Consider the following 23248-nt stretch of genomic DNA (forward strand, 5'->3'; position numbering starts at 1 on the left):
TGCGCAAGGGGTTGCTAACTACATTAGACTGCGAGCTCCTAAAGGGCGCGGTGGACCCCTATGGCACCCCGAGCGAGTACTTAGCATTTAGGCATTCAGCAGGCGCTCAGTAACTACGTCGAGGAAGCCTCCTTTTGGAGCTTCGTGGGCGCTGCCTTTCCCTCTCCGCACGCCTTCAAGCAGGGACCCTAGAACTACTCTTCCCAGCGGCCATCGCGCCCGGGCCTCCCCAGACCGGCAAAGAAAGGGTTAGCAGATGATTTTACAGTCCAGCGCTGCCCAAATGGTGGCTCGGGGCCGGTCTCGCCCGCTTGCCAGTTGGGCCGGAAGCTGTTCTCCAAATTCCAAATACATCCAGGCAAACGACTTCTTCGTTTCTTCCCGGCGTTTCTCCAAATCTGACCCCACCCTACACCCTTAAAGTGAGCGGCCTGGACCGCCAGACGGGTTGAGTGGAGGGATGGACAGACGGAACAGCCAATCACGTTTCGGCACACCCGGAAGGGGCGGTTCCCCTGCGTGTCATTGACCCGGCGGCGCGTGATTGGCGAATCCGGGGCCGCCCGGGTGGCGGGAGTTTCGTACGTGTTGGCTGCGAACCCAGCTACAGCGGTTGGGCTGGGCTGGGCTGACGGCGCGGGCGGCGGAACCGGCAAGGCAAACCCGCCGTGCACCCCTGACCCCCTAGCTTGTGCCTCGGCGACCGGCCACCTTCTTTCCGCCCCCCGGAGTTGCGAGAAAAGATGGAGCGGCACCGGCCGCGTCTGCACCACCCGGTCCACGGCTCCGCCGCCGGGGCCCCCTACCCTTCCTCCGGCTCGGTCCGCAGTTGCAGGGAAAGCAAGATGCCTCGCAGGAAGGGCCCCCAGTACCCTCCGCCGCCCGGGGGCCCCGAAGAGCCCGGGGAGAAACGCCCCAAGTTTGTAAGTGTCGCTTGGCGCCGCGGTGGGGCAGCTTCCGCCCCGCCGAGGAGCTGACAGCCGAGGGTGGGCCTACAGGGACTGGGAAACTAAATTTTGTTCTAGACATCCAGAGCTTTCCATCATCATAGATCGCCAGTGACGGAGTCCAATTCTATTTGGATCCTGTGACAAATGCACTGATCTTTGCGTTGCCCCAGATTTCTTAAGGCTGATGTGAAAAGCAGTTCAAATGTATGTGTGTTATGTTATCTAGGTGGACATTGCATTTTTAATGTCGAACTTCTCCCTTCCCCTCTAGTGTAAAAGGGTATAAGACATGTCAAAGTGAACTTTTAGGTGATAGTATTTTTTTTTCTGCTTAATATTTTAATCCAGTAAGAACTTTTCTTTTTTTCTGAAGCGGGGTCTCGCTCTGTCGCCCAGGCTAGAGTGCAGTGGTGTCATCACAGCTCACATCAACCTCAAACTCCTGGGCTCAATAGATCCTCCTGCCTCAGCCTCCCGGGTAGCTGGGACTACAGGCGTGCCTGCCTGAATAATTTTTCTATTTTTTATAAGGATAGGGTCTCAGTCTTAATGGCGGCATAATAACTTTTAAAGTAGATTTAAGAACTTTTAAGGTAGATATACTTTTCCAAGTTGAAACAGCTAGTTTTAAAACTTGGCGGGCTGTGTGGTCACTGCTAAAGAATGTTGTGTTTAGTTTGGAAAGAAGTCTAAATATTTGAAACTTGTTATTCTGGTTTGCTTTTGTTATTCACTTTAACACTCAAGAGAAGTGTTATGATTAGTACCTTGTAAGTCTTTTTGTTGGGATCAACTAGTGAAAGAATAGGCAGTAATGATTGTTTTATTTGCCATATTTGTGTGTGTGTAAATAACGGAAGGTTCATAGATTTGGGGTTAGTCCAACAGAACTGAAATTTAATATTGACCCCTCCATTTTACTTAGGAGTATGGAAAAACATTGTTTTAAGTGATAGTACAGCATTTGCCTTCTGTGGACAAGTAAAAATTGTGAGGCATTTAGGTTGTGATTCACAAATTAAGGGAATACTGGTTTGTGAACCAGTTGCCAGTATAAAAAATAATAGTTCAGTAAAACTGAGAACAGAGCTGAGAGATAGAGCAGAATACTGAAAATGAGGAAAAGCATGGATTAATAATGCTAAATTAAGTATCAAAATGGTTTTGCAGAAGGATTAAATATGGATTTGATGATTGTTATCTTGACAGATCTGAAGAATGAATGGGGTAGAGTTAACTTGATAATAAAAGATTCTGCCTCATGTGAGAACATTCTACTGGGGCAATGACTTTTCTTCCTTTTATAGTCTACTGTCTGGGTTAATAATCTCATTCCATTTTGTCTTAATTCCTGTGGTGTGATTTTCTGTGACTCATTCCCAGCAAAGAGGTCATCAAAACAAGACCTAAATTAATATTTTGGTTTAGTTTCATTGAAAGATGTATCAGGTGATTTGGTTTCTAGTCTCTGGGATGTTTTTCGCTCTTATGTATGCCATATTGACCACCTCTGCATGCCATTTATTGGAAGGGTTATTGTAAATATGAAATGACATAAAAAAGATAATACTTTTAAACTCTAAAGCTAATAAACACATCAAAAATACTGTGTTTTGGGGTGGGGGTCTGATGTGAATCATGACTTTGTAATTAATTTAGGAGTAATTTGGACTCTTGGTAATCTTTGAAAATAATTTAGATTCTTGCTTACATCGTAATTTCTTTAAATATATCTTCCAGTTCACTAATTCTGTCATCAGCTATATCTACTTTGCTGTTTAACTTTTTCTGAATATTTTATTGTAACAATTATTTTTTATTTTAATAAGTTCTGTTTGCTTTTTTTCAAATCTACCTGTACATTTCTTTTTCTTTCTTTCTTTTTTTTTTTTTTTTGAGACAGAGTCTCGCTCAGTGGCCTGGATTAGAGTGCCGTGGTGTCAGCCTAGCTCACAGCAACTCCTGGATTCAAGCGATCCTCCTGTCTCAGCCTCCTGAGTAGCTGGGACTATAGGGGTGTGCCACCATGCCCAGCTAATTTTTTCTGTTTTTAGTAGAGATGGGGTCTCACTCTTGCTGAGGCTGGTCTCGAACCCCCGAGCTCAAGTGATCCTCCCACCTTGGCCTCCCAGAGTGGTAGGATTGCAGGTGTGAGCCACCATGCCAGGCCTACCTGGATGTTCTTGATAGGCCCTTGTTTCTTATTCATTTCTTTCTTTCTTTCAACATTTCCTACTTGGCTGTTCTTCTTCTTCTTCTTTTTTTTTTTTTTTTTTTTTTGAGATAAGGTCTTGCTTTGTTGCCAGGGAGTGCAATGGCCTGATCATAGCTCACTGTAACCTCTAATTCCTGGGCTCAAGTGATCCTTCTGGCTCAGTCTCCCAAGTAGCTGGGACTATAGATGCATGCCACCATGCCTGGCTAACTTTTTAAAAAAATTTGTAGAGTCAGGGTCTTGCTATGTTGCCCAGGCTGGTATTGAATGGCTGGCCTCAAGTGATCCTCCCACCTTGGCCTCACAAAATGTTAGGATTACAGATGTGAGCTACCTCACCCAGCGTGTTCTTATTCTTTATTTGACAGTTCTGGTATATGCAACCTTTGGACTGTCTCCATTGACTCAAATTCATGATGGCTAGCTCTCTCCACTGTGCTTGTTAATCTTTGTAATTATTGCTTTATCTTAACCTGTAGGATTCCAGGAGACCTAAACTGGGGATGCTTTTTCTTGGCAGATAATTTGAGTTTGTTTCCACCAGGAGCCTGGGTATGTTGCTGATTAGAAACCTCCGTCTTTTGAGCTGGGATTCTTAAGAGGGGCTGGAGTTCTAGGCTCAGCTCTATCTCTGTTCTTGCCCTAAGGCTCGGTATCCCAATTTCAATGCTGCCTTCAGAGCAGCTCTTCTTAGTCTTCCTACCTCTCATGCTTTGGGTCCCACACCACTAACTCTTGTTTTGGGAATGGAGAGTGATTTTTGAGACCATTGTAGATCCCTACAATGCTTCAACAAGTGATTATTCTGCACTTCAGTCTGCTGTACTGCAGATGTCAAGTCAGTTCTTTGCTTTTTCTAGAAAGATGCAAGCTGGTAGTAAGTAGATCTTAGTGGGAAACTGGTCACTTGTTCTTGTAGTTTAAGAAAGCAGGAGCTATGGTACCCACTGAAATCCTGTTTTGCTTTGAGCCCTGAGAAAGCAGACAAACAAATTCTTGTTTTCTACTGAATGTATAGTTTTGGGCTTTAAGTCATTTGTGAATTGCATGAAAAAATTAAGTAGCATAGAACCTCTCCCCATAGATTAATGTAAATAGTAGAAATTAGTCTATTGTAATTGTATGATAGTTTGGCTGCACTATGAATCAACTATTTTTGGGCTGTTTGAACTGACCAACTTGGTTTCAGTAGAAAATATATTTATTAGGCAGTGAATATTAAGATACTGGGGATAGCTACTGGGGGATGGAATACAACTGGAGGAGGCTGAGAGAACAAGATGGGTACCTGGGTGGAGACTTTGTGAAGGTAAGTTAGAATTCAGTGCTATTGTTAAACTTGGAACCTGCCCTAGGTCACACCCTCACTACCTGGACCTGAGTCCTTTTTCCCTTCTAGAAGAGAACAATTGCTCTGTTCATTGTGAAAAGCTTTTTAGTGATGCGTCTTTCCCCCTGCTCTTAGCAACAAACAGTACACCTGGTGGCCACCAGATCCAGACTGAGAGTAGGACATGTGGCTTTTGGGAGAAATCTCCATCTCTAGGTTGTGGGTCAGTCTGTTGAAAGTGGACCTGTAAATTGGTGGTCAAAGTTGGTGGAGGAATTCTTTTCAATTCGGAATATCCTTTAAAAGTTCTCATAGACTTTAGTGTAAATCTTTCATCTAATAGTTTCATCAAATAGATGGCTAATTATTATTTATTTATGTCCTTGCAGTACTGTCAGTTTTGGTCGTGAGAGATTTTTCACCCTGTCCATTAATATCTGTTATCTACTGTGTTTGGACATTTGTTAGTAATAACGGTTGACCTTTATGAGTGAGCCAAGCACTGTTCTAGGCACTTTATAAATATCAACTCCTTTGATACTTACAACACCCTATTATTAGCAAAGTATTATTTACCATATGAGGAAACTGCGGTATACAGAAATTAAGCTGCCTAAGATTACACAGCTGCCAGTTGGTGAGGCTGGGTTTTGAACCTAGGCAAGCTGGCTCCAGAGTACACATCCTTGATCATTCTCCTGAATTGCTCTCCCATAGACAGTTTTAATCTTTGTTACTTCTTGGGAGTTTGAATCTTTATTGCTTCTTTTCTCATCCAGGAACCATTAGCAATAATTATTGATGCCTTTAATGAATATAGAATTAGTGATTTCCTGATTATAGGCAGATTGTGATGTGGGAAGAGTTATAAGGTCAGAGAATTTTTGTTTATTGTACAGATAGTAGGAACTTGAGTAGAGTTGAAACCAAAGTAGGTTTGAAGACATTAGTGCATGCTTGCCTAATTGCATCGGGTTTATTTGGAGGTAGGTGTGTTAGGCTGAATAACTATCCTCTAAAAGATAGCCATTCTTTAATCCCTGGAACCTGTCAATGTCACCTTATGTAGTAAAAAAAGACTTTATAGGTATGATTAAGTTAAGGATTTTAAAATGGTGAGGTCATTCTGGATTATCAGGTTGGCCCCCAAATGCAAACACATGTGTACTTATTTGACTACAGAAGAAGAGAGGGTGGTGTGACTACGCAGCCATCAGAAGCCGGAAGTGTTAAGGAACGGTTTTCCCCTACAGCCTCCAGGGGAAAGCAGTCCAGAACACGCCTTGATTTCTACCCAGTGAAACTGATTTGAGACTTCTGGCCTCCAGGAGTGAGAATGGATTTCTGTCTTAAGCCACCAAATTTGTGGTAATTTGTTACAGCTGCTATAGGAAAAGAATCCGGTATAGCTGTGCGGATGACCATGTTGAAAGGTTGTAGGAGATCAGATTCATTTAAATCTTTCCTTTGTGGTATCCCTTTATTTTGGAAGGTTTGTAATTTGGAGGCATATAAAGTAACCAAATTACAACCAAAAAATAACCACTGGAATAACAGTCAAAACCTTCATTCATCTTTTGTCTGCTGTATCATTTTTATAATTGTTGAGAAAGCTGAGAAAATATGGAGGTGAGGTGATTTTTGTATGCTTTTTTTTTTTTTTTGAACTTATTCCTTCACTGAGTCAGCTTAAGTGATGTTTTCAGGTTTCCTAAACTGTTAAGAATTGATACAGTGCTCTTAGTTGAAAGCTTTAGGCACCTGAGTTTAATTCATGTCAAAATTCTACCTAACATATCAGACATTATAACCTTCAGAAGGTAAAATCATGTTTTCCAGGCTGTTTTTCCAAGAAATTGCTCTGAATTTTCCCAGACTTTCTTTCCCTTCTATCCATCCTTATAAAATAGAAAAAACCCAGTTTTTAAAAAACAATATGGTTTATCAAAAGAAACAATATATGTCAAGTGGCTTTTGGGGGGTACATTTAGCTGCTGAAAGTAGATAACACATTAGGTATTTAATACTCCTGGACCACTCTAGATCTTTGTGGGCAAAAAAGGGTGGGGATAGGGATGATTGTCTCAGATTTAGAGCAAGGCTTAATTGCTTTTTTCAAAGACTCATGTCTTTAATTATGAAGCAAGCAAACTGACATACATTTATTACACTGTGAAACCTTGCATCTCATCTAGTCTATCTTGTAGTAATTGCTTCTGAACAGATGTTACCTGAAACACCTTTGTGTAGTTGGTAGAATACTAAAATTTGTCATGCTTTTATTATTGTTGTCTTGAATTAACTCTACTTTATGGCATAACTTTATTGCTGTGTCCTAGAATCTTTATATATTTATTGCCTTATAAATTGGATTTAAAATTGGCTTTTTATATAGAATGTAAATTAACATGTGTATAACTTGTTTATGCTTGCAGAATAATATGAGAAAAAACTGCTACGTATTACACTAATGTAATTGTCTTTAACTCAGCACATAGTATCCTCTAAACTAGGAATCAAATGAATGCTGAAGAATATGCTTACCATCACACTCTTTCTTGTTTATCCCAGAAACTAATTTGACTTTTAGATCTATAAAATATAGATTAAGCATAACCTTTTACTTCATGGGATATTAAGGATCAAAGCATGGGCTTTCTTTGAACAGAATCTACAAAGGTAACTTTTCTCTCAATAGCAGCAGGATGGCATTGAAATACCTTACCAATGAGAGTAATTTTTCTCCAATAGCAAATTGCATAGTCATTATTAACATAGGGGAGAATTTAAGAGTTATTAAATAAGTTAAGTTTTGGTGCTTAAACATTCACTAGCTACTTAGTAAAAACTGTTTGGAAATGCTTGCCATAAATTTTATTCTTCAAAAGGCCCACTAGTATTCTTTCTTGTAGTTTTTTGTAGAAGAGTCATGCATAACGTTTGTGAGCAGTGACTTGTACCACTCTCAGGGTTTGAAGCTATGTGAACCTGAGCAATTACTTAATCTGTCTCTGTGCCTCCCTTTCCTCAGGTATAAAATGAGGTTGTTGTGAAGATTAAAAGTTAATTTGTTATGGTTCTAGAATAGTACCTGGTTCCCTGTAACCTCTATGTAGATGTTTACAGGTTTTGTTGTTATCATTAGTAGTAATAGCAGTAGCACAATTTTTGTCTAGATTTTAGGGCATTGAAACATACATTGTCTATTTGGATAACTTTCTTATACTGGAAAAATCTTAACTGAGCCAGATTTTTTTCCTCATGGTGTGGTAGAGGCAGAGCCATTCTATTTTCAGTTCTTATCCTGGCATACAAGGTGACATTTGGGTTGATGCAGAGTTCTAATCTGCTGGCTGAATGGTGAGAGCAAGTTTCTGAAGCTTTCTGAGGGGTATATTCTTTATTCGCAAAATAAGGCTCATATGACTATGAACCTTGTATACAAATGAAACTTATAAAAAAGAAACCTACAAAGGAAACAACCTCAAACTTAGGGAAAAAAATACTGTGATACTCCACTATGGACTTGAATGATAATAAAAATAATTTTACTAATATATGTGCAGATATAAAACTAAGTATAACTCTTTCTGCTTATGGCTCTTTTACAACTATAAAACTAAAATAGATTTACATATAAAATCCAAAACAAAACTATAAAACTAATAAAATTCAAATTAACAACATTAATTTACTGTGATTGATGATGATGTTTCGCTGAAATTAAGTCATCATTATTGGATTTAATAGTGGAAAAATATGTGTATGTTTTGCTGTTTTTCTTTCTGTCAACTTCTTTGGTGGAAATGGAATTGCAGAGGCTGAGGAAGATAAGTATAGACGATGAATCCAGAGACTCAGCCTCACACTGTTGGTAGAGGCCTGTCATTGAACACCACCACTCTCTTTCTCGCAGGGTCTTAACTTGAGGCTGTGGGTGAAAAAGCAAACTGTTAAAAACCTGTTTGTGAAAAGAAAACAGCCATATGCAAACATTTTTTAGCAAATGGTATGAAACTGTTGAAAAAGCAGAAAGAATCAGAACCAATACTACTAACTTCAGTATTCATTCTTCTCTAGAAATTTAACTTTCCAAAGCTGTGGGTGCATGGTTCCCTGAATAGTGTGATTTTGGAATTATTATATAAACAGGCTTTTGGAACGAAATTCTTCCTAAGTAGAGGAGCTTGTGAAGACCCGTTTCATGATGTTGCTTGGCCCTCATTGGACACCATGCTGATCATAAATACAAATGCAAGTGTGGTCACCAAAAGTGCCTGACAGAACTTGCTTTAGAGTGAGTCATTCAGAGTGTCTAGAATATGCTTACTTTACTTCTAATGTTTAAGATAATCTTGAAAAAGCACAAGATTTAAAAAGTCATATAGAAATGGAGAGTTTGTAGAAGCACACTGCAGACCATAGTTTTAGGAACCCAGAGATGAATTAAGTCAAGATGTTAGAAGAGTACTTGAACCAGGCATAGGTTTTCCACTTCAGTCCTTTGTCTAGTGGTGAGATAAAAGTGATTGGTAAGTATTTATCAGTAGTGAAGGATGTATACAGTGTGTTCAAAGCACTTCTGATAGTTTTCTTGGGTAAACAAGAAACTCACAATCTTAAAAAAATGTTCTCTTGTGTATTTATCATACAAAAGAGGTATAGAACACTGTATTCTTAACAATAAGTTTAAGAAATGAAATATCATAAATTCTATTGAAATGCCCATTTTCTCCCTTATTTTATATATATCTCCTTGTAATCTTTGCTCTTCACTTTCTTGAGGAGAAGGCCTGTAGGATTTTTTTTTCCAATTTCAATTTTGATTGTGTGTTTTAGGGTTGCAATTACTAAAAGTAAATCTATGAGTGGAGTTAATACCCAATAGCTTTCTAATCTCTCCACCGCTGAGTATTATGGCAGATCTTAAATACTGGAATGGAGGGGGCGGTGACTTAAGAATTTAATGTATCAAATAAGGACATTGGGTGTATGAGGGACTTGGGATATACTGAAGTAGCTGAAGTCCAAGTCAGACTTTCACAAATTAAAGATGGCTAAATACCTGTTCAGACTACCATAGCTCTCTCTAAGGAGTCATGGTGTAGCATTTCTTGAAGCCCTTAGTAAGATACATGGATTGTGAGATCCATAATATTGCATTTATTTGGTTAATTTTATTATGAAGTATCTTCCCAGGATGTGAGGAGTTTATCCCATAATTACTGCATTTTCCCAAGGTGGACTATTTGTTTGGGTGTCATAAGATGAAACTTTGTAACATTGAGTTTTTAAATAAAAGATTTACAAATTGGTGACATTAATTATGGACTTTAAACTGTTTTTGTTTATTAAAACCTTTGATAGAATTCATTTCATAGTGACAATTGCAATTCTTTTTTTAATGAAAAATTTGACAACCTGAGAAATGAACACGAAAAATGGAATGCATATAATCTGCATTCAGAAATTTAATGTGGCAGTTTCATTTCTTTATAAAAGGTGATGGTCTCCAATTAAAACCATGTTCTAACTTTACTCAGCCTCTCTTCTGAGGGTATTATTTTGCTCTTCTTGATATGTTATCTTGAACCTGCTTTTAGTTACTTTATGCATGTGTTTGTAAGCTTTTTTTTTTTTTTTTCCTTTTTCATGTCACATGACATGAGTTTGTAAGCTTTTTGAAGTCACTTTCTTTGTGGTGCCTGGTGTATAGACTTGTGTTTATAGGAGGAATCTGAATGCTTGGCTAATTGAAAATCTATGCAAATTACTCTTATAACCTTATACTGCTTGGTTCAGTAATCCATTCATGATTAATTTGTTTAAATGTTATTGATATACCCTAAGTGTTCATTTCTTTTTAGAAAAGATCCCAGTGGTCGTGGACAAGGGCATATAAAGACTACCAGAAACACATTTGGGTCATTGGAGAACTTGGGCCTGGCAAAGTGGCTTTAGAGCCCCACCTCTAAACTGTGATAAAAAGGGCTTGGGCTGGATTCACGTATGGCTGTATATCCTTGGGCAAATTATTCAACCTCTGTGCCTCCTTTTTCCTACCTGGAAAATAGAAATGATCAGTATCTATGCTTTTAGATTGTTAGGACGATTAGTTGAGTTACAGAAGCTTAGGCATAAGTGCTTAGCAGTTAATATGTGACAGCTATTATTACTGTTACTCTCTTGATTCTTTTGTGGACTCCAGAGTAGGGGAGATCCCATCACTATAGTGGGAGACTCAGGTATTGACAGCATTTTGACCTTTTTTTTCTCCTGCTTCCTACCACCCTCTCTCCTCACTGGTTCCTTCCTGCTGGACACTGGGACTGTGTCCAGGGACCCTGCCCTTCTTGGAGTGGGTCACACAACAAGAGGTTTGGTCCCTGGACATATTCCCTCCCTTTCTATTTCATCTAGTCCTCCAGCCCCTTGAGCTTGCCTCTCTTTCTCTGCCTCCTGCTGCCAACATTTGCTCCACAGAAGTAACCCTGGAGCTGCTTTTGAACCAGGATGCTTTCAAACTCCTCCCTTCCTCAAACCTCACAGAAGGTAGAATATAAATAAATAATAGGACCTTTGTCCTCCTTGTCTAATTGCCTTAGATTTCCAAGCCTGGAGCAACCTGGCAGGTTTCTCTGTGGCTTAACTGGACTGCTGCATCCTGGTGGCAGCCCTTCCCAGCTGTGTGAACTGATGCCCTTAGACATCAGGTATCCCATGTCCTCGGTGCTACTAGAAAATCATCATCACAATAAGTACATTTATTCAGCTCTTACAATGGGCTTGTTAGACTAGAAAGTCATCATTACAATAACTACATGTATTCAGCTCTTACTGTGGGCTAGGTACTATTTTAATCACTTACTCCTCACATATTGCTTTGAAGTAGGTACTCTCCCTACCCTTGTTTTGTATGGGATGGAACTGAGGCACAGAGAGGTTAGGAAATTTTCCTGAGGTGCCACAGCTGGGAATAGGGCAGGATGAATATGAACACAGGCAGTCTGGCTCCAGAGTCCTGACTTTTAACTAGCCCTTTGGTCACCTCCTTTTTAATTTCTCTCAACATTTATGCTAAACCTTTATCACTCTTTCTACCTCATCTATGGGCCTGATTCTTTTTTGTTGTAAATAGTTTTTTAAATTGAAAAAGTAATGCTTGCACCTCTTAAAAAGTCCAACAGTGTAAGAGTATGAAGTAAAATTCACTAAGCCTCCCTTTTCTCCCAGACTGCTAATTAAGATCTCTGTTCTCCTCCTTTCTACAGAAACAATGATGACATTTATTATTTTCTTTTTTATCCTTCTTGATATTTTGTGTGTATGTGTCAGGCACTCAGTTTTTTCCCCACATGGGCACATACCATGGCATTCACTTAATAGATCTTAGAGATGGTTACTCCTGACGTTTAGCACTCACCTTGACACCTTTTTCAGAAAGAAAATAAAGGCCATTTTGCTTGAACTTGCTGTAATCATCTGTATCTGCAACCATTCTTCATTCTTCTCCTCCAATATCCACAGGAGTATCTGCTTTCTTGTTCAAGGTTAATCCCTTTACTACTATTCTTGACCCAGCCCTGTTCCTGATGTTTCACTCTTTACAGGCATCATCCTACAAGAATGCTTAAATGTTTTTCATTGTAAAAGAAAAAGCATAAGGAAAACCAGACAACACTCCTTCTTAACTTTCCCATGACCTTTTGCCCCTCTGAATACCATGCTCTGCTTCCTTCCCTTCTAGCTGCTTTCTGTGAAGTAGTTGTTTTCATTTATTCAGTAAATATTTGAATGCCCTGTATACCAAGTGTAGCACAGGTGGATACAATTTGGTCCTTGACTTCAAGAAGCTCACATTCACTCTGGTATAGGGAAAGAGGGGAGACCATGCTGTGAGATCTTTAAGAACTCAGGTTGTGGAGTTAACCTGGGCTTCAATACTGGTGTCTGCTGTTTGGTAGTTGTGTGACTTTGGATAATTACTGTTTTTATTGTTGGTTTCTTCATCAGTGAAGTAGGAACAATAGTAGCTATATTATAGGTTAGATGTGATGATTTGATGTGTTATAATGGAGGTTAACAGGCAAGCGCCCCCCCCCCCCCCCCCCCCCCCCCGTTACAGATGAGATATCTTCCTGAGTACATTTTTAGGTCAAGTTTGTATGTAACTGGGATCCTTGATGAACAGTGCATATATGGTAATAATAATAATAACTATTATAATGGCTCATATGTGGTAATAATACAGTACAATACAGTAATGATAATAAAAATAATAATATCCCTGTACTGTAATAATAAGTTACAGAAATGATTGTGCTCTTTCTTTTAATTCAAATAAACAAAACAGAAAAACTCATACAAAAAGTTTTGATAGGAGATAGGAGAGATTTCAAAAAGGACTATTAAGGGTTAATGCTCACCTAATGTTGCATCAATGTCTTGCTTACTGACTGGAAGGGGCGTTTTTGAGGCCAGAAGGTAGGTAACATTAATTGGAGGGTGATGATAGAGATGGTGCTGGAAAGGATGGAGTGGGTGCTGGAGAATTAGGATTTGATTCTGTTGCCTGAGAGGGACGCTCACCACTGAAGTCGGTTTCTTGAAAAAGGTATCTAGGGTTGTCTGCACAGCCTTTTTCTTTTTTTCATCATAAATGGCCTTGTAGCAGCTGATATTCTCAATAACTGCACAGTAAACCTTTGTGAACTGCTCAATGTTAGGATCTTGCGCCTCAAGCTTAGCAAATCCTGCTTCAGTGAGACAAAAGGCTTCAGCTAATTCTTTTGTTGTAAACTTTCTTGGCTCTGGATTTTCTGATTCTTCACATTCTTATGTTTCTATCAGCTGCTTCTCTATCTCCATAAGGTCTTTCATTGGTTAATTCTTGTGATTGGGACTCTAGTAAGTTGATGACATTTTCACCGATGTCCAATTGCAGCGCATTGCCACTATCCACCACAACTTTTCTGTTTTCAGAGATGTCTTCTTCTGTGAAGCTATGAAAATCATCAAAGTGAGGACGTGGTTTGTTCTATTCCCCTTTTGTTATTGATTGCTTCATTTCCTTCAAGAATCTGTGATGTTTTTTGATGGCATCATCAGTGTTATAATTCTTCCAGAACTCTCTCAAGGTCATCATATCATCTTCTGTAGCCCTGCCTGCTTGTGAGAATGTATGCTCTAAGTATATTAATAAGCCTTAAATGCAGAAATAACTCCCTGGTCCATTGGCTATAGTAAAGATGTAGTGTTGGGTAGTAAAAACACGACCTTTACATTAGGGTGAAGGTCATCTACAGATGTTTGATGTCCTGGAGTATTGTCTAGCACAAGCAGAATTTTAAAGGGAATTTTCTTTTCCAAATCATAACGTTCTACAGCAGGAATAAAACAGTTCAAGAACCAGTCTTCAAACATGGCAAGTGTGACCTAGGCCCTTAAATTTGACTTGCAAATAATGGGAAGAGCTGCTTTAATAATTCGGTGTAGTGCTCTTGGATTTTTGGAGAGTAAACACGCAAAGGCTTGAGCTTTAAATCTCCGGATGCAATACTCCCCTAGCAATGAGGTTAGTCTGTCCTTTGCTGCTTTATGCCCTGGAGCAATTTTTTCTTCTTTCAAGAAGTAAGTTCTTTTAGGCATTTTTTTCCAGGACAATTTACTTTTATCTATGTTAAATATTTGTTCTGTCAAATAACCCCCCCTTCAATAATTTTCTTCAACATTTCAGGAAATTTAGTTACTACAGCTACATTGGCATTGCCTCCCCTTGCAGTTTAATATTATGCATATTTGCCCTATTTTTAAAAATGATTAAACCAACCTTTACTTGCAACAAATTCCTCATCACAACTACCTTCACTTTCTAAGCATGCAAATCAATAATAATCTTTCCATTTCAATAATTAATCCACTATGCTGCTTAGTAATAGTTGATGGTTTCATTGGAGGACTGTCTTTCACATGTTCCATTGTCCTCACTTTATCCTTTATAATTGTTCCGATAGTTGAGCGACTGAAGTCTAGTGCTTTCCCTGTGAATGATGGCGTCTGCCTTTCTCCGAACGCTTCATTATTTCTACTTTTGTTTCCATCGTAATCACCTTTCTCTTTGCTGCTGGCTCACCTGGACTTGCAGTGGACTTTCGCTTTGGATGTATGGTCATAAGGATAAACACAGACTCACAAAATAAAATAAAAAAGTTAAGACAAAAGTGATGCTGTGTGTCAGTGACTGTACAAGCAACGAGACTAACCACTAGTGTAAGGATGCTGTGCCAACAAACCGCTTATGCCATGAGGGTTTGTTTACATGTGCGGAAGAAACTAGTTCCCGGGTTATTAATTTAATTATTTAATTATAAATTATCCTTACGGGGAGCCTTGGGAGCCCATTGGTAAGTAGCGAACACCGCCATTTAAGTCAGGTCATCTGCAACCTGGGGACTGCTGTACTAAATAGTTCTTAGCCTGTTGCTGCTATTATGGTAGCATCGGTAAGGGGTAGGGTACATTCAGAAAGGAGGGGTGAGCCATCTCCCATTGGTTCCTCAACCTTGCCTTTGCTTCTGTCATTCCTCTGGAGTTGCTTTAGCAGATCAACAAATCCCAAACCCAGTGGCTGAGTTTTTAAGCTTCATCTTACTTCTTCAACATATTAATATTTAACCCCTCGCTTATTGAAACCTTGGGCTGGACGTGTTCTTCTCTCCTAATCTTTGCTCACCCCTTTCCCACCCTTTAAAATTAGTGTTTCCAAGTACTGTCCCTTTCATCTTCTTTTTTTTCCTTTATACCTCCATCCAACATGAATTCATCCATTTCTTTAGCTTTTACTACCATTTACATCGGTGCTTTTTAATAGAACTTCCTGAGATGATGGAAATGTTTGTCCTGTTGTGTTCAGTTTGATAGTTACTAGCTATATGTGGCTTTTGAGCACTTGAAATGTGGCTGGTGCTACCAGAGCTGAATTTTTAATTTGATTTAATTTGAATTAAATTATGTTTAAATAGCAATATGTGGGTAATGGCTAGCATATTGGATAGCTCAGATCTAGATGTTGGTAACTTCTTAAACTCTATCTGTATTTTAGGATTCTTCTTTGAAGTATTGTCCAAAATATTCAACTTATTTTACATGAATGGATTAGAGGTCCGTCAAACTTGCCATATCTCAATTTGAACTTACTATCTCCTTCCACACAAACTTTTTTCTTTTGTATTCTCTGAGTGAATGTCATCATTTTACCCTCAGATTTATTCTGCACTTCTTGATCTTTAACTCCCATATCCATTTGTCACCCAGTAACCTTGATTGTGCTTCCTGGGGTACTTATTAGAGCATGCTCCTGTTCTGTAACCCTCTGTCCCTGACCTTATTCATCTCCCATCTCTCTGCTGGATTATTGCAGCAGCTTCCTGACTCATTTCCTTGGCTCTGATTCTTGGGCCTATTTTATTTCATCCACCACATTGCTGCCAAAACAATTTTTTGGCAACATAAGTGTGATTATGGAAACTGCCTAAAACCCTTCAGTTTCTCCCCTCCATCGTGTCCAGTTTAAAGGCCAAGTAGCATGATTTTGTCCATTAATGATTTTGTCCTTGCCCAACTACGAGTGAAGGGAAAGCATCACCTTCGCTCTCTCTCTGGAGATTCACTGAAAATCACTGAAGAGGCAGATTAATTGGAGAAAAGGTATAAATATATGTACATGGGAGACTTCAAACTGACGACCCAAAGCTACAGGGGAAATTGTCCCTTTTTCTTTTTTTTTTTTTTTTTTTGAGACAGAGTCTCACTCTCTTGCCTGGCCTAGAATGCCGTGGCATCAGCTCACAGCAACCTCAAACTCCTGGGCTCAAGCCATCCTCCTGAGTAGCTGGGACTATAGGTGTGTGCCACCATGCCTGGCTAATTTTGTCTATTTTTAGTTGTCTGGCTAATTTCTTTCTATTTTTAGTAGAGATGGGGGTCTCACTCTTGCTGAGGCTGGTCTCAAACTCCTGACCTCAAGTGATCCTCTGGCTGCCTTGGCCTCTCAGAGTGCCAGGATTACAGGCGTGAGCCACCATAATGTCCATTTTTATTATACTTAGGTTTAACAAAGTATGGATAGTCATGTAAAAATGTGATTGTACAAAAAGGGTATGATTTAATGCTAATAGACTGAGTGAGGAAACTCAGCAAGGCCTGTCTGTCTAGACTCTTCTCGGCTTCTCTGAGCATTCCTTCCTTCTGGGTGTGGGGCAGGGTCCTCTCTGCAATGGGGGTCTTATGACCTACAGTCAAACAAAGTAGGTCAGATGATTTCTTTATGGCCAATTTTTACAAAGAAAGCTGGTGGTGAGGGGAAGTTAGAGTAATAATTTTATGTTTTATGGCTGGTTTTGGGGAAAAGGGGTTCTGGTTTCTATAACCCACCTTGAGTAAGAGGGATTCTAGTTTCCATGGCTACTCTTGGGGGAGAGTGGTACTGAGAGACAGGAGGGGAGGAGAAGTTCAGAGAAATACTTGCTCAGAAGCAAGAGGCGGCTTCTGAGGCCTTCATTTTGGGGTATTTTCTGAGTCCCAACACCCAAAAGAACTGAACCCTTCACTTTCCACCTGAATCCAGTTCTTCATCCTTACAAATTCTTCGTAGGTTCCTACATGATTGCAATGTATTTATTTATCCATTAGTTCATTCTTTTTGTCTTCTTTCACCTAGTTTTTAGTGTGCAAGTAGTGTATTTTTACAAGCTAGATCTCTTGTTGGGGAAGCTTTCCCTCTATTGTTGGTTTGGCCCATTGCATTGTCCTCTGTGCAATGCTTGAAGTGAATCTGGACCCTGAGGTCTTCCTGGTATGCTTAAGCAGCTCTCCTGGAATGCTTAGACCAGGAGCTGTTGTAGCACTCATCTCACTGTACTGTACCTTACAAATTGAAGTTTCCGTTAGTCTTACTAGACTGACAGGTGTGTGTGTGTGGCGGGGGGAATGAGGGAGGATGAGGAGGAAATTTTCCTTATTTGAGTCTTTAGTTCCAAACAGGTACCAAGTAACTGTTGAACAAATTTACCTTTTTTGTCCCAATCTCCTATGCTTCAGAACCTTGGTTCCTCAGTCTTCCAAAAATGGCTATTTTTTCCCCAGTGACTTTCCCTTTGCTGTGCAAATAGAAATTTGCACATGTTGAGGACACATGGGGAGAATTTCCCTATGGTGCTCTAGCAGCATTTTTTGTTTCCCTAGTTCTCTTTCAGCCAACAGACATTGGCTAACACTGATGTTCAAAGGAACTGCCTTATGGCCCTTGGAATCTACACCTTAAGTCAGGTGTTTCCTATAGACTGCCTTCTGATACTGTGATGATTTACCCCTTCCAGATAACATGGACATTATTCTGGCAAAGATGATACACCCTCATAACCTCTGGAGCTATCCACAGTGATAAGTTTATGAGCAAAACAACATCAGTGATGACAGAAATAAGCACAGGAGAAGTACTTTCCTATCCTTGCAAGATATGTGGTCCTTAGTCATTTACACTAGTTGGTAGGATCATTGGGTACTTTCCCATACCTTCTGCAGCTGTCAGCTGCTGACTTCTTAAAACTTCGTTGACTTGTTTTATTAGTGTGCTCGAATGGTGCGATAATCAACATAAAACTATTATTGTACTTTTTTTTTTTTTTTTTGAGATGTTGTCACTCTGTTACCCAGGCTAGAGTGCAGCCTCATCAGGGCTTATTGCAACCTTGAACTCCTGGGCTTAAGCGATCTTCCTGCCTCAGCTTCCTGAGTAGCTGGGACTATGGTGCATGCCACCATGCCTAGCTAATTTTTGTATTTTTTGTAGAGATGGGGTCTCGCTCTTGCTCAGGCTGGTGTTGAACTCCTGACCTCAAGCTATCCTCCTGCCCTGGCCTCCCAGAGTACTAAGATTACAGGCGTGAGCTACCATGCAAGCCTTATTACTGTACCTTTAAAAGTCCTATACAGATATGCTTGGATTATTGCTAGAGGGGGTCATTGCTAAAGTCTACTTTGGAAGTCTACTTTGGTGTTGGAAGATTGCCAAAGACAATTAGGCTGCAGTTGCTTGAGCCTGTGGCTTGACTACAGAAATTGGTGTGTTTATAACCAAACTGGTGACATAGAATGTTTTATGTTGTAATTTCACTGTGTTGTCATATGACACAGTGCAAGTTTAGTATGGTATTGGGCTGCTCTCTATCTATTCTCATTCTAGGATTTATCTCCAAATTTCCCAAATTCCTTTGGATAATGAGTTTAAAGGAAAGTATTAAGGTGAGGAAACCATGTTTTTCAGTATGTTTAGTCCTGGGGGACAGTTACTAATGTTATATTATTTTTTTGAATAGCCAAAAAGGGAAAATAAGTGACTCAGGCTATTTATTTTTCCTCTAGAATTTATTGGATTATAAACTTTTAGGGCAGGTGCTGTATTTTATATAGGTCTTTATATCCCAGCCTTAGCCTACTGGCTCACTAGCTTAGATGCTCAGTAACTATATCCTGTTTGATTAGTGTTTCTAAAAGAAATGTAAAGTGTAACCCACATTTTATGCATAGTCCTGGAACTGCATGAAAAAGCTTGAATTGTGCTCTTTTTCTGTTTTTCAGATGTTAATTTTGTAAATACGCAATCATCTTTTGACTCTTTTTAAGTGATAAAACAATTTAGAGGGTAGTTATCAAATTATGCAAGAAAACTTAGTGGTAATTCAGTTATTTAGAAAAATTCAAACTTTATCAATAGTTAAAACAATTAAAATTTCTTTAATTAGCTGTTGAGTAATTTCTGACTTGAGCTGTTTTTTTTTTTTTGAGTGACATTGGAATGCAAATAATTTTGGCATTAATTTAAGTCTGAATTGGAAGGGCATGGTTTGTAAGACTTGTGGTATGTATTGCAGTTTTAAAAAATATCTATAAATGTGAAATAAAAGAGTATTCAAAGCTGGGCTTGGTGGCACATGCCTGTTGTAGTCCTAACTACTTAGGAGTCTGAGGCAAGAGTATCACTTGAGCCCAGGGAGTCCGACCTTCTCTGAAAAAAACCAAAAACAACCATTCCTTACATTTCTGTTGTATACTTATACTTGAGAACAGCTTTAAAAAACAAAGGAGGAAATTCCCTAGCAGGCCATGTATCTTTATTAGAAATACATGGTTGATTTCATGTATAATTTATAAAAATTCCAACCCCCTTCTCCCCATCCATACTCATTCATCTGAAGTTTTAAGGTATGGCTTTGTAGTGAGTGTTGTTACCATTTAATAATCATCCAATTGGAATTATGCTCATCTTTCTTGTTAAGATTTCATTTTCAGATTTCTTTGCCCTGTAACTAATTCAGAAACTGCTTCATTTGGCTGTCCCATCATCATAGTAGAGACTGAGGAAAGGGAAGGAGAATGAGCCTGGGTTTTTGAGTCAGAATGAGCAAGGTTCCATTCCCAGCTTGGGCACTCACCATCTCTGGCAAGTCACTTCTTTGCCACTCAATCTCCTGATCTCTAAGATGGAGATAATAGCTAATTGATAGTATTGTTGGGTACATTAGTAACTGTAAAGTGCCCATTAAGTGATGGTAGTAATGAAGATAACGTGGGCTATGTCATGTGGTTACCTGGGGACCCATTTTGCAATCTTAGGTTCTGTCTCAGCCACGGCCCATTTGGCTTAAAGGAACAGACCTTCATACAATATCTAATTTAAGTCTGAAAGGAGAGATTGTGAAGACACACAGGTAGTTCCTGGAATCAAGAACAGTAAGTGTGGCTGGCCCTCGTGAGGGACTGAAACCAAGAAGTGAAAACTGGCAGGTTCTCTCATTCTCTCTCCCTCTGAGGCCATACAGTGTCATTTTGCTTCTCGTTAGGCATTAGCTCCACTGTTGTATCTCTGCCTAGTGTGACTTCCACTGCTTTGACCTTCACACAGCCAAGTCTAGAGCCCCACAATTCCAGATATACACATATGCCCTTGGTCTATGCAAGAGCAGAGCTTGATTTTCATTTCTGAATTCCAATTCCAGATTTCTGGGAGAGTGAGAATTTGATTGGCTCTGCTTGGGTTTTTATCCTGCATTGCGTTCTGTTGTGGCCAGGGCTGGCTTACAAGAAACAATGAAGGCTGCTGGTCCCACCTTTATGGCACAGGCATTTGCAGAGAAGGGGTGGTGCACACCAAGCAGACAAACCAACAGACGTCTAGCCATATTTACGTGGGGGGATCTTTGGAGATTTTTTGATGATAGTTTTGGTACTAGAAGACTGGAAGTGTAATGCTAGAAGACTGAATTTAAAATAGTTTGCCTTAGTGGTTTGTAACCATGCACGTTAGAGTGGCAGGCCCCACCTTTGAGTTCTGAGTTATTACTTAGGCATCTCTATTAGGAAAAGAAAACAAACTTTCAAGTGATTTTCATGTGTAGTCAGGTTGAAAAGACGGTGATCAGGTTGAAAACCAGTGGTCTAAAATGTTCCCTACACTGTGGTAGGTCTAGGGATTTGAATTTAAACAAAACATGGTACCTGCTGCATAAAAAAAAGATGGTGGTACATACACAAAAACTGCAAGACAAACAGTGATCAGGGACTCAAGGGAATTGTGACAAAAAGGCTATGGTGAGACATAGGTGGGATCATCATTTTTTGATAACGATTCAGGTTGATCCACCCTTGCTATAAATTTATATGTGCAATAGCTTCTCAGTCTGTTTACTTCACATCTCGTTCATCCATCAGACTTTTATTCTCCTGAGGCCCAGGCAACACGTGGGCTCTGGGGATGTCATTAGGAAACTCACTGCTTAAAGTTCTCAACCCCAAGATTTGAGCCCCAAAGAAATATAACACATGAGAGGCCCTTGCTGAAAAGAGGACAGTCCAGTATAACTGATATCCAGCAAAATAGAGCTACTGGCAAAATGACCATGACAAAAAGCCCAGAGGGGAAGATGACATGGATTTAAATGGATTAGACAATGATTCCGGGGCCCCAGCTTTCCAGGGAGGAGACTGTGGGGGGGTAGTCATGAGGACAATGATAACAATTATGATCTGAACCAAGGTGATGCCTATGAGCATGTTAATGAGAAACAAGCAGAGTAACATTTAAAGCCTCCTAACCACAGGTGTAGTATGTTGTGTACTTTGCATGGCCTTTTCCATTAAATCTTCTATTAAGCGTATGAGGACAAATGCTTGTTAGCCTCATGGTACAGATGAGAAACTGAGGCTCAGAGGGGGTCAAGTGCCCAAGGTCACACAGGTGATCGATATCAGAGCTAGATTCCAATCCAGGTGAGTTTGCTTCCAGAGCCCAGGCTGTTCACCTCTGCTTGTTACTCCATTATTATGCCACGGCACAAGGCAGGATATGAGTCCCAGGAGGGGCGTGTTTGATGCTGGGAAGGTTTGAGAACCTTCCTGAAGCAGGCAGCATTTGAAAGGTGAGTAGGAGGATGTATAGGGTACCCGAAGCAGTGTGAGCAGGATATTGAGTGGAAAGGGACTGGGGCAGCGTCGCAGCCAAGGCCCAGACTGGAAATAGAAACCATGGGCAATTCAACGTGGGGATCACTTTGAAGAGTATTGAAAGGGAAAGGGCAAGTTGGAGATGCTGAGGTAACCCAGAAATTACTAGGAAGGAAAGGGGTCCCTTGATCATAGGAGCTGGAGGAGGAGCCATGAGGCTGGTGCCGGTGAGGGTCCCTGTGTCTGAGGAGCACTGTCCCATCTGTGTGCAGACCTCTGAGGGATAGCCCCTGGGGACAATCCTTGGGGTTATTTTTAAACAGTTGTAAGGAAGTTTTTTCCCCTCACCCTCTTTTCTCCAAACATGTCTGGCTATCTCCTCCACCCTCTGGCCTAATTCTGTATTTAAAAAAATAATTGATAGAATTAACTGAGTTTGTCTAAAAATTGCCTTTATTAGCTTTACAGTGTTTTGGGAGTATTTCGAATATAATACCTTCTAGAATATGCCTCCTTGCCCCATAACCAAACAAGCCACTAAAAGGGCCCTGAAATAAATAATTATTTGAGTACAGACCTTTCCTCCTCCCCATGTAACTCGCATAACATGCTGATTTGACTATTATTTACTGTGTAAGTTGATTATTTATAATGTTTTTATACTTACAACATATTTGTGACTATTCAGAAGAATAAAAACCCACGTCCTTAAAATGTAAAATGGTCTGGGACTGATCTACCTTCTTTTTCTTCTCTCTGACTTCATTTTGTATTGCTGGAGCCACACGGGCTTCCTTATTTCTTGGGCATCAGACATACTTCTGACAGCTTGTTCTGGCTTTTGTTTCTGTCACAAACACTTGCCCCTGTTCCATCCGTGTAGATGACTTTTTAGCCAACTTGCAGCTCTTTGCTCAAACACCACTTTCTCAATGGGGCCTATGCCTACCCCAATTCCACATATTTAAAATTGCAACTGCAAACCCTTCTGCCCTGCATCCCAGGCCCATCTTGGCCTAACTACTATTTTTTTTTTTGAGAGGCTTACATTTTAATTTTAATTATTTTTTACGTTTTTATTTTTTTAGAGATAGGGTTTTTCTCTGTTGCCCAGGCTGGAGTGTAGTGGTGTCATCACAGCTGACTGTTTTTTATTATTATTTCAAAATATTACAGGGGTACAAATGTTTTGGTTACATGGATCGCTTTTGCTGTGCTTGAGTCAGGGTTATATGTGTGCCCATCACTTAGATA

General features: G+C 39.9%; 1 protein-coding gene across 1 annotated transcript in view; it reads left to right on the forward strand.

Moving 5' to 3' along the window:
• Positions 1-590: 590 nt before the first annotated feature.
• Positions 591-23248, forward strand: part of DIAPH3 (diaphanous related formin 3) — a 445841-nt gene continuing 423183 nt past the window's right edge. The window contains exon 1 of the mRNA XM_045566830.1: positions 591-923. Coding sequence (XP_045422786.1) covers positions 744-923 — 180 coding nt within the window. The 5' untranslated portion in view covers positions 591-743. The remainder of the gene's footprint in view (positions 924-23248) is intronic.

The sequence above is a fragment of the Lemur catta genome, chromosome 13 (genome assembly GCF_020740605.2).
Source record: "Lemur catta isolate mLemCat1 chromosome 13, mLemCat1.pri, whole genome shotgun sequence".
NCBI classification, from domain to species: domain Eukaryota; kingdom Metazoa; phylum Chordata; class Mammalia; order Primates; family Lemuridae; genus Lemur; species Lemur catta.